Source organism: Carcharhinus amblyrhynchos, chromosome 8 (genome assembly GCF_965287045.1).
Source record: "Carcharhinus amblyrhynchos chromosome 8, sCarAmb.v2.hapA, whole genome shotgun sequence".
Taxonomy (NCBI): domain Eukaryota; kingdom Metazoa; phylum Chordata; class Chondrichthyes; order Carcharhiniformes; family Carcharhinidae; genus Carcharhinus; species Carcharhinus amblyrhynchos.
This window is the reverse complement of record NC_137331.1, coordinates 95,869,169-95,881,532: the sequence shown is the minus strand read 5'-3', so window position 1 is coordinate 95,881,532 and position 12,364 is coordinate 95,869,169. Positions and strand designations below refer to the sequence as shown.

At 43.7% G+C, this 12,364-nt stretch overlaps 1 protein-coding gene across 1 annotated transcript in view; it reads left to right on the top strand.

Moving 5' to 3' along the window:
- The window catches only part of slc22a13b (solute carrier family 22 member 13b), a 36,621-nt gene extending 27,071 nt beyond the window's left edge, over positions 1–9,550 (top strand). The window contains exons 6-10 of the mRNA XM_080194536.1: positions 4,320–4,414; positions 4,565–4,776; positions 6,513–6,621; positions 7,577–7,786; positions 9,342–9,550. Coding sequence (XP_080050662.1) covers positions 4,320–4,414; positions 4,565–4,776; positions 6,513–6,621; positions 7,577–7,786; positions 9,342–9,429 — 714 coding nt within the window. The 3' untranslated portion in view covers positions 9,430–9,550. The remainder of the gene's footprint in view (positions 1–4,319; positions 4,415–4,564; positions 4,777–6,512; positions 6,622–7,576; positions 7,787–9,341) is intronic.
- The last annotated feature ends 2,814 nt before the right edge of the window (positions 9,551–12,364 follow it).

Sequence of the window (12,364 nt, the reverse complement as noted above, 5' to 3'; positions counted from 1 at the left end):
TGTACACAAAGCCAATGCCCCATCACCCCACAACATCTCACCACCACCCTGCTGCACCAATTGCTTACCAGCCTGAGCCCAGCATCCTCCCCAAAATTTACCTGCTGTTGTGGTGGCCTCAGCTGTGGTCACTACTAGCAGTAGTGGTGCTAAGCTGCCCTGTGATTCAGTCTAGGGAGCTGGTGACCGAGTTTATTTGGGCAGCATCACCAGCAGCAAGCTTAGTTGGTCGTTGCCACGTCATGCTGCCACAGGGTCCCATCACCTACCAGGATGAAGCTGGTTCCTGCTTTTGCCCCGGCAGCTGAATTTGACCCCCCAAGGCAAAGGTCAGCCCCCTTGTGTCTGAGTCAGAAGCTTCATTATGACTCACCCAAGTGAGGTTCCCAAAAGTTGTTGATCTGGATGAGGCCCCTCAATTTGTCACTGTTTGGCTGGGATACCCTAAATTGTTACAAACTTGGTTAAGGATGGATGGACTGGATTTCTGGCTGAAATTTTCCAGTCCTTCCTGCCAGCAGGATCTTCCAGTCCTGCCGATGGTGACTCCATCCCCGCAGCACGTTCCCCAATGGCGGAGGGTAGAGGGCATGTAAAACCCCATAGACATTAGTCCTGCTGCTGGAAAATACACCATGGAGCGGGCTGGAAAATCCCACTCCCTGTCTTAATTCAACCCCCTTTGGCATTGCAACAAGATTTAATCTAAAAAGTATTCCTTTTCGCAGAGGGAAAAGGCATGTTTTAAAATGAGACAATTTAATGAAGTTTTCTAGAATTAAAGATAGAATGAGTTTATTGATTACTAAAGGCAATAGAATGGTAGAGCACATGCATGTACATTCTTACAGATTAGCAATTCCAAAGGTAGGACCCAACATCTGTTCAAGGTATTATTAAACTCAAAGAAAAAGCATATATTTGTGCAAAGTCGAGAGGCAGGTCAGAAGATTGGGAAGAATATAAAGAACATTAAAGAATGACGAAAGGATTGATAAAGAGGGGAAAATCAGAAAATGGAAGGGAGGGAGGAACTGAAGAAACTTACAATCACCAGGGAAGTGACACTGAGCAAATTGTTGGATCAGCAGACTGACGGGTCATAGAGTCATAAGGGTTTACAGCATGGAAACAGGCCCTTCGGCTCAACTTGTCCATGCCGCCCCTTTTTTTAATCTCTAAGCTAATCCCAATTGCCCACATTTGGTCCGTATCCCTCACAAGAGGTTATTGCAGAAGGTCAGGGGACATGGAGTTGGGGGTAGGGTGTTAGCGTGGATAGAGGATTGGTTGTCAAATAGGAGGCAGAGAGTGGGGGTCAACGGGTGCTATTCGGATTGGTGGATGGTGACTAGTGGAGTGCCCCAGGGGTAGGTGCTGGGGCCTCAGCTTTTTACCATTTATATAGATGATCTGGAGGAGGGAACCGAGTGTAGGGTGTCGAAATTTGCGGATGACACCAAGATTGGGGGAACGGCAAATTGTGCGGAGGGTGTGGAGAGTCTGCAGAAGGATCTAGATAGGCTGGGCGAATGGGCCAGGAAATGGCAAATGGAATTTAATGTTGGCAAGCGTGAGGTGGTCCACTTTGGTAGGAAGAATGGTAGGAAGGACTATTACTTACGGGGCGAAAAACTGCAGCAGGCGATGGTGCAGAGGGACCTCGGGGTCCTTGTGCATGAGTCGCAAAAACCCAGCTTGCAGGTGCAGCAGGTGGTCAGGAAGGCAAATGGGATGCTGGCCTTCATAGCGAAGGGGATTGAATATAAAAGTAGGGAGGTCTTGCTGCAGCTGTATAGGGCATTGGTGAGGCCGCAGCTGGAGTACTGTGTGCAGTTTTGGGCGCCGCACCTGCGCAAAGATATTTTGGCCTTGGAGGGAGTGCAGAGGAGGTTTACTAGGCTGATACCGGAGTTGAGGGGGTTGAGCTATGAGGAGAGGCTGAATAAACTAGGCTTGTACTTGTTGGAGTTTAGAAGTATGAGGGGAGATCTCATTGAGACGTATAAGATGATGAATGGGATGGATAGAATAGAGGTGGAGAGACTCTTCCCGCTCAAAAAAGACAGTAGGACTAGGGGGCACAGCCTCAAGATAAAGGGGGGGCGTTTTAGAACGGAGTTGAGGAGGAACTTCTTCACTCAAAGGGTGGTGAATCTCTGGAATTCTCTACCCGTTGAAGTGGTGGAGGCTGCCTCGCTAAATATTTTCAAGAAGCGGGTTGATGGGTTTTTGATAAGAGAGGGGATTAAGAGTTATGGAGAGAGGGCCGGAAAGTGGAACTGAGCCACGATAGATCAGCCATGATCTTATTGAATGGCAGGGCAGGCTCAAAGGGCCAGATGGCCTACTCCTGCTCCTATTTCTTATGTTCTTATAAAGGGGAAACAGATAGATGTACTGTACTTAGATTTCCAGAAGGCATTGGATGAAGTGCCACATCAAAGGTTATTGCATAAATTCAAAGCTCATGGCGTAGGGGGTAAGATATTGGCATAGGGTGAAGGGTGCCTGAAATAGACCTTTGTCAAACATGTCCGTTTTGTGCTGCATCTGGATGGGCGAACGTGATGGTAAAGGTGGAAATGCTAGTAAAGTTGGGTGGGTAGCCCATTAATTCAATATAAATGGTTCAGATCGGGACCATTTTTGGGCCTTAGTATAGTGGGCATCTGTGTGGACACAAGCATGGATCACACTAATTGCTTTATGCCCATCTTTACCAATAGTAAAAGTGGGCCCATAGATAGGTTAAGTGAGTGGGCAAAGATCTGGCAAATGGAATATAATGTGAGCAAATGTGTAGTTGTCCATTTTGGCAGGAAGAATAAAAAAAAGCTTTCTTTATCATTTTTATCATATAATTATTATTTAAATTATTATTATTTAAATGGTGTAAAATTGCAAAGCTCTGAGGTGCACAGGGATCTGGGTGTCCTTGTGCATGAATCACAGATTGCACAGATACAGTGAATAATTAGGAAAGCTTAATAGAATATTATCATTTATTCTGAGGGGAATTGATCACAAAAAATGTTTTGGTTATATCGGTAATTAATGAGACCACATCTGAAGTAGAGTATAGCATTGGTCTCCTTATTTAAGGAAAGATATGAGAAGCAGTTCAGAGAAGGTTTATTAGAGTAATACCAGGAATACATATTCCAAATGGGAAGGCAAATTCACATAATCTCATAGGGAATCTCTTGATGAGATTGCCATTATATCCTTTGCCTCCACTGGAGATGACCATTAGTTTTGTAATGCATTTTAGAAGAACCTTGTCTGGTAACAAGGTGGGGTTTCATTGTCTCAGAGAGAATCATCCTGCAGCAATTCACCCAGTAGACAGTGTATCCATAAAATACATCAGGTTTTATTTAAAGTCCAGTATTTCTCTTCATTATTATGACAGGTTCAAACCTCATTCTAGATATAAATGTAACATCTTTCTTCCTATCTTGTTGATGAACATAAATTGCTTTGGATTGAAATCTCCAACAGTGCCAGCTTCCAAAAGAGAGAGAAAAAAGTTAGCCCTTAGCATGAGACTTCTTTTGTATAAATGGACTTAATCAGTACAGATGAAGCTTTCCATCTCTGCAAGCATTTCTGGTTTACGTCACAAAGTTCCAGTCCTCGACTGGACTCTGTATTGTGGATGAGGTGACAGAGCCACATTGATGGCGGTAAGTTGTTCCTATGCTAGGAGGGATGGCAATTGGGAACATAAGAGCTAAGGATTCCTTTGCACCATCCATCATTTGGGTATAGAGTACAACTGGGAGTGGCCTGGGAGTATTTCTCCTTATGGGCTGGAGAATGGCGTGCTATGTTAGAATGTAACCGGTGATAACATTGGATCTGTTGTAATGTGAGCAGTGGTAACAAGCTGTAAGGGTTCAGGTGACCAAGTAAACCATATAACCAATGACAGATTGATGTGATAATCAGCTGACCAGCTGACTCAGTATAAATAAGAACCTGTTGGGAATTGAGGTTACTTGGAATAGTCCAGGGTAAGGCCACAAGTTTGGAATAATGAAGTTTCTTTATTAAATCTTTTCTTTGACTTGTAGAGTAAGTTTTGTTATATTTTTATTGTGTATACCAAAAGAGTTCCTTCTGGATTAACATGCTATATAAGTATTAGGGGGACCTAAAAAGGGAGCCCACGTGAAATGAGGGAAACTAGGAACTATCTTGGTTTGGAAAAGTTTGAATGTTTCTTTGATTGTTGCTATGAATTGTGATGAACTGGTCAGATGTTTCAAGTTTACTGAGACTGAGTCCCTAATGTTACCAGATTTACTTTCCAGGTTGTGACTGAGAAGAAAAGCCAGCAGGCTACCCTTTTGGATCTTTTTAAGATATCAAAGCTGAGGAGAACTACGTTGATTTTGATTAACATCTGGTAATATTGAACTCCTCAACAATTAATTTTTTAATTTACAATTTTGCAATCCAGTGATTTGCATAAAAATTTAACATCACTGACTTTGAGAAACAGGCAGTTGAGATGCTGAAAAATAACATTTCTTCACTCACTCCCCTGCTTCCACAGGTTTACAAACAGCTTTGTGTATTATGGGTTGGCCTTCAATGTTGGGAGCTTTGGCACAAACATTTACCTAACACAATTCATCTTTGGACTCATGGACATTTCACGTGCCTCTTGCATTTGGCTGCTGAATATATTTGGTCGGAAAAAATGTCAAGGAGGCTTCCTGTTGCTTAGCGGAATCTCATGCCTCCTTACATTAGCTTTTCCGGAAGGTAAGAATGGAGGGTGATGAAATGAGTTAAGGTACTGTTATAGCAATTGCGGATGCCTTATTCAAATTGGTGTTAAAAACGTACACTGTCACAACATTAAAAGAAGCCATTTGGCCCTAAAAGAACTATTTAAATCATCTGCTACCCTGCTCTTTTACCATTGAGTAAAATGGAATATTTTTCAAGTTTGTATCTAATTCCCTTTTGAAAGTTACTATGCTTCCACCACAGTACATTGCAGATTATAACAATGTAATAATTCCAGCCAAAGTGCTTAGATGGTTTCTATGTCTGGAAGAATGGATAATTGTGAGGAAGTTGCAGGTTGGAATCTAAATGAGGAATTCTAATTGTCTCAACATTGAATAATAGACATGATGTGGAGATGCCAGCGGACTGGGGTGGGCACAGTAAGAAGCCTCACAACACTTGGTTAAAGTCCAACAGATTTATTTGGTATCATGAGCTTTTGGAGTGCTGCTCCTTCATCAGGTGAATGATAGATATCTAGGAATGGGGTGTTAGGCAATGAGGAACATAATCAAGGGTTACAGGGAAAGGGCAAGAAAATGGACATGAGGAATGTTGGATCAACCATGGTCCTATTGAATGACGAAGCAGGCTGGAGGGCCAAATAGCCTATTCATGTTCCATATTTCTTATGGTCTTAATTGAAATGATATCTAGGACACTTACAATTAAAAACTAGTATTCTTACTCCATGTACTCATGCATCTCACATAATTGAATTATTTAATTCTCCAATCGGAAGAACCTTATTTAGACCAAAGACTAGAGGGGAAAACTTTAATCCAATAAAGGTGATTAAACTGGGGGGAGGTTAATCAGTTAAAATTCTGAATCCCAATTCCAACCAACTTGCCCACTTCTGGTTTTACTGGAGGTGGATGGAGCATGTGTGATCAACACAATCCAAGATGGTGGTTTGATACCTTAACTTTTATAATGAGGTTATATGCCTCATTTTTATCCACTGTTTGTTATTTAATACTTGGCATCAAAGTTTACTGAGGTGAGGAACTGCTGGATCATCGACCCGATCTCCTCCCTGGAAACTTCTGATCCCTTACAACATAGCCCTTCAATCACCCCAAGGCCTCCTATTTTGTCTAAACACCTACCCACGCCACTTCCCTCACCAGCCACCCCCCCCCCCCCACCCCACAAACCTACTCCCGTCCACACCTCCCAACTGCTGAGGCCTCCAATATCCCTTCCATACTTCACCTGTTCAGGTTTCCAATCTGACCCCCACCTAATCAAGCCTCCAACCCCTTCACCCAAAGCAAGGATTGGACACTCAAACTGGCTCATGACCCTCCTCACCTGTCCCTGGCACAAAGGGAAAGTCCAGAATAAATCAGTAACTAGGATTGTACCAGCAATCATCAAACACAAAACTTCCAGGGGAAGAGATTCACCACACGTACGCTCACATGAGGCAATCACGTTCATTCTCAATCTCCTCCTCCCCTCTCACTTCCCCCTCCAGTGAAAGATTTTAAATTTCATTTTTTTATGTGTGAATATGAAAGGAATAACTTTCTGACATTGTACACCAACAGGAAACCTCACCTAATCAGAAACTGAGCACACACTTAGCACAAAACTGTGGGCAGATGGCACTCCCTGGTGCATCCTTGCAGGGCAAAGGTCACATAGCTGCACAATGCCAGGAAATGGTCCCTTTATGGTAGCTGTTCTTTGTGTTCCAGGTACACCAATGGAAGTCACTATACTTGCCATCATTGCAAAGTTGGGAATTTCCTGCTCCTTTTCCACTGCGTATGTTTACTCTGCTGAATTATTCCCCACTGTAATCAGGTGAGGTCGATTGTAAAAGTCACCCTGCAATGAACAAGTGTGAAATCTGTCAACTTATTAGAGCTTTTTTCCATTGGGGAGTTGATTGCATTATCCATGTTCTGCACCCAATGTTTGTGTCAAGCATTCTCAGGTTGAATGTTGCATGCATTAAATGTTGAATGCAACTCTCTCCACTGTGTCCCAGGAGCACCCTTTAAGATGAATAAAGTGAAACCAATGTCAAGTGCAATGTACTCCTCTGTGCTCTCAGGACTGATGTTAGTGGCAATGGAATTGGGCAGGCAACTTTTAGCTGTTGCAGATCAAGAGATTCCCTGTTTGACCAGGAAGTTCTTTTATAGGCCACCCATAGCAGCAACGTTGTCATCTGAAGGTGGATTTCGCTACTGGAAAGCTTCCCTCACTGTGGAATTGCATCTTTCTCATGTACGCTGCTGGCAATTTTAATTTTAGTTGGAATTGCTGGGGAAGGAGGAAGGAGCAATGAGTGGAAGTGATACATATTTCCAGTTACGCTGTCAGGAATGGCAGAATTGTGCCCGTTAATTCTGTTTCTCTCTCCACAGGTACTACCTGAACTGCTGAATATTTCTGCTGTTTTCTGTTTCTGATTCACATTTCCAGCTGCTGCAGTGTTTTGCTTTTGCTGGGGTTGTGGGGATAGGACAGTGGTGGGAGGTGGGGTGGGAGTGTGCTGGGTAGGATGCTTTTTTTTTGGAGATTCATGCACACTCCATGGGCCGAGTGGCCTCCTTTTGCACTGTAGGGATTCTATGGTTCTTTTGCCATCATGATTAATAAATGGTAAAGAGGGCCTTTGGTATCTGTTGGGGGAAGGGGTGGGAAATGGTTACCATTAACAGGTAGATGGCTGTCAATGCAGGTTGTGTACTGGAAGCAGACTGTCATTCCAGCAAGATTAAAACTTTTTCATTTTGGGTTTGTGATACAGGCAGAGTGGCATTGGTTTGGTGTCTATGTCAGCTCGGATAGGTGGCATCATTAGCCCCATGTTCATTCTTTTACAACAAGTCTATCCAACTCTCCCCATGGCCTTATTTGGAACCATGCTCATAGCTGCCAGTGTTCTGTGTGTCCTGCTGCCCGAAACTGTCGACAAAGAACTACCAGATCAAACCAGTCAATTTGGAACCACCAGACGGTTAGTGCTTGTTTATTCAGCCCTGCTTACTATTATTTTGGTGTGGTACTCCATAGTGGTCGGTTTCTTAGTGAAGCTTTCGAAAATGTTCCTCTTAAGTGTTTGGCATTCTGCCCAAAGAAGTAATTTATTTTTTACAGCCATTTAGAAGGTGCTGTTAGCAGAAACTTGTTAAGGTTATTATGTCACGCTGAGTCCATAGCGGTTTTGTCATGGCAGTGCCAACTTCGACAGAAATATTTTTTATAATTAGCACAAAAGATGATAGTAACGCAATCTGCACTGAACAAGTGTAGCCAGCTGAACCTTCAGGCCCATTTTTATAATTTGGTTTAGAAGAGTGAGGGTGTCAATGTTGGAAAGGAACACATTGCATTTCAGAACATCAGCAGTTAGCACGTCCAGTACAGATACTGCAACGTGCCATGTAGAAAAACCCTGCCACTGTATCCCAAAAATAATTCTTGGGACCAACATCAAAGCCCGTCTACAGTATCAATGTGATATTTTCTACTGTTTGCATCAATCTCTCTTGAGCAGAGTTTTAGATTAATATCAGTAAGCTTCCTCAAACTCATAAGAACATCAGATATAGACCACGTTTTGGCCCCTTAAACTTGCTCTGCCAGTCAATGTGACAGGAACATAGGAATAAGGAGCAGAAGTATGTAAATTCAGCCCTTCAAGCCTGCTCCGCCATTCAATCAGATCGTGGCTGATCTCTTCCAGGCCTCAAATCCACCTCCCCACCTGTTCCCCATATCTCTCTTCCCCTTTTTTATTAGAAATACATCTAAGTCCCTTTTGAAACCATTCAGACTCCACCATGTTATGGGGCAGCGAGTTGCACAAATTCACCACTCTCTGCGAGAGGTAGTCCCTCCTCACCTCAGTTTTAAATCTATTGCCTCTCCCCCACTACCTCTGACCTCCTGGCTGTGACGTGGCTTCAATTCACTTTCCTGCCTGTCCCCCCATAACCCTTGACTCCCTTGTTGAGCAAAACTCTGACTAACTCAGTCTTGAATAGATTTAGTGATCCAGCTTCAACTGCTTACTGGGGAGAGAAAATTCCAAAGACGAATGACCATCTGAGAAAAGAAATTCCTCCTCATTACTATCTTAAATAGGAGACACCTTATTTTGAAACTGTGACCCCTGGTCATAGGTTCCCCCCATGAAGGGAAACATTCTCTCAGCATCTATCCTATCAAGCCCCCTCAATCTTATATGTGTCAATAAAATCATCCCTTGTACCCCCCCAGGAGTATAAGCACAAACTGTTCATGGGGGAAGGGAGTGAGCCATGCAAATTGCCATTAACTTGGGTGGGCCTAGAATATCCCAGCAGCACCTTCCACTCCATCGCAGAAAAACCCAACCATACTGGGGACTGTGAAATTCCAGTCATCCTGTAATTGTACACAATCTTCAAGGTCAGGACAGAAGAACTTCATCCCGTTAGAATGGGTAGAATTCAAAACACAGGCCAGAGCTATTATTAAACCACTGATTACTGTGTTGGAGTGTAAAAGCATATCTTCTTCTCTTCCAGGGAAACAAATAGTAAGAGTGACCTAGAAAACAGGCACCATCAGACTTCAGCAGAAAGCAGAAACTTTATTGTGAGCACCCAATTATAAAGCAAAACATCATTACAACATGAACTCTGGGCAATGTGGCTATAAATTACCCAGAACTCTTAAATTCTGTGTTGTAACTTGGAGTTTTTACTCTGTTTTAATAAAGGCATCAATATACGAACTGTGCCAAAAGAAATGCGTTGCTAAGAAATTAGTTTGAAGGAAAAGATTGAATCATTTTGTGTTAGTAATTTGAACACAAGAAGAGGTAACATGGACTGGTGCAAAGAATTGTGGGAAATGTTCATTGTAAGTGACTGAAAGTGGCCAACATATCCAAATCTTCATTTTGTTTGTAAAACAAAAGGAGTTTTCTTATTAAAATAGTCAAATAATGTCCATCACTGATAGAAACTTTCCTCCTGGCTGGGCTAAGGAGACACAATGATCGAATTCACTTCATGAATCAAAGCTGAAAGTGGCCAATGTGTACCAGTGATTGGGCTCCATCGATGGGATCAACATCTGTGATCTCAGCTGGAGATGTTCAGCCTCAATGGTTCATCTGCTGAATGAAGATAGCCCAGTCCCTTTGGAGGAACTTCAAAATAGCTTCTGATTGAATTTGCAGGGAAAGTAAAATAGGGTGCAGAATTTTCCAGTCTGCTGCTGGTGCATGTTTAAGTGGGGGGTGGGGAAAGACCCATCAAATTCCCCGAGTGGTCTTCTCACCCCCTCCTCTGACCTGTCTGCAATTTTACAGGAATGAAGTGACACCCAGGGTGGCCCACATACCCTTGTTCAGATTAAGGCTCTTAAGTGTTTACTCAAGGACCACTTTTCACCCGGCCTCAATTTTGAGGCATTCCGGAGAAATTCAGAGGCAGAGTGGAACGTTGGCAGGCTACCTTGCTCGGGTGTCAGGTGAGAAGGGAGGGGAACATCTCCCCCAAGGGCTCCCTTCTACATCAAACATCACAGCTGGAATTTTCCAGCCGTTCACATCCCACCACTGCTGTCAGCGAGGTCAGAGAACTTGGACTCAGCCAAACCTCTGTTCAAAGAACAAAGAAAATTACAGCACAAGAATAGGCCCTTCGGCTCCCTCCCCCCTCCCAGCCTGCACCAACCATGCTGCCTGACTTATCTAAAACTCCCTACCCTTCTGGGGACCATTTCCCTCTATTCCCATCCTATTCATGTATTTGTCAAGACGCCCCTTAAAAGTCAGTACCATGTCCACTTCTACTACCTCCCCAGCAACGAGTTCCAGACACCCACCACCCTCTGTGTGAAAAACCTGCCTCATACATTTCCTTTAAATCTTGCTCCTCGCACCTTAAACCTGTGCCCCCTAGTAATTGACTCTTCTGCCCTGGGAAAAAGCTTCTGACTATCCACTTTGTCCATGCCCCTCATGATCTTGTAGACTTCTATCAGGTCGCCCCTCAACCTCTGTCATTCCAGTGAGAACAAACCAAGTTTCTCCAACCTCTCCTCATAGCTAATGCCCTCCATACCAGGCAACACCCTGGTGAATCTTTTCTGTACCCTCTCCAAAGCATCCACATCCTTCTGGTAGTGTGAAAACCAGAATTGAACATGATGTTCCAAATGCGACCTAACTAAGGTTCTATAAAGCTGCAACATGACATTTTAAGCATCATTCCCTCCTCTTCTCTCCCCGTTCACCTCCTCTCCCAACTGTGAAATTCCCACACTTCCCTACTCCATCCTGGAAACTGGGGTTTAGAATCTGGAAACTGCTTGTCCCAATCCTGGTGCAATGATATACTCTTGGAGATTCTTTTAGTAGAACAAATGGGCTTTATTTACAAGATAGTTACATGAACTGCATTCACAGCTAGTCCAAATTTTTAAACTCAATACTCCAGCTGATGAAGGCAAACATGCCGTATGCCACCTTGACTACCTTCTTCACCTACATTGCCACTTTCAGTGACCTGTGTACGTGTACACCCAGATCCCTTTGCCTATCAATACTCTTAAGGCTTCTTCCATTTTCTGTATATTTCCTTCCTGTATTAGACCTTCCAAAATGCATTACTTCACATCACTGCAGCGGGACCAGAGAATCCCGTCAAAGTGAATGGCCAGAAAAACTCTGACCCCCATTTCCACATCAAGCATCGTACCCTCCTCTCCTCTCCCCACTCACCCGACCCCCACCTCCTCTCCTAACTGTGAGATTCCCACACTTCCCTGCTCCATCCTGGAAACTGGAGTTTAGAATCTGGAAATTGCTTGTCCCAATCCTGGTGTAATGATATACTGTTGGAGATTTCTTTAGTGGAATAAAAAGACTTTATTTATAAGACAGTTACATGAATGCATTCACAGCTCGTCCAAAGTATCTCTACCCTAGGAGAACTCATCCCGCTGGAGAGATTCCCTGCTCTGGGGCTTTATTGGTTGTTCAGAGCAGGGGACCTTTAAGGACATTCACCCCACCTGGCCACCTCCAGTTGACACTTAAATGCCTGCTGTGAATGGCAGGGATGCCTTCCCTGCCAATCCTTTAGATAGAAAACCTCACTGCAAAAAATATTGGGCTCAAAGATATTAATTTACAATTCTAGTAATGTTTTAGCTTAGTAGCATTCTGTCTAGGTGGAAGGTTGTGGGATCAAGGATACTCTAGGACTTGAGTACAAAACCCAAGGCTGCATTGCTGGAGGTGCCATATTTTGGAAGATGCAAAGCCCTGCCTGCACTCTCAGCTATCCACGGCTCTCACGTGGAGGAGATGCTCTTGCAAAGAAGCCCAACATTGTAATTTTTGAATTGTACACGGAGTGTGGAAGATGGAAAGTGGACTTGTAACTAACATGTCCACCACCACAGTCCCAGCTCCCTGGTTAGAATACCAGGAGGGGGGCAGGGGAAGCCTACCCCATGGCCACCCTGCTGCAATTTAATACTGGGAACAACTCGATTGATGCAGCAATAGTCTGATGGTGCAATGGGCGTAGTT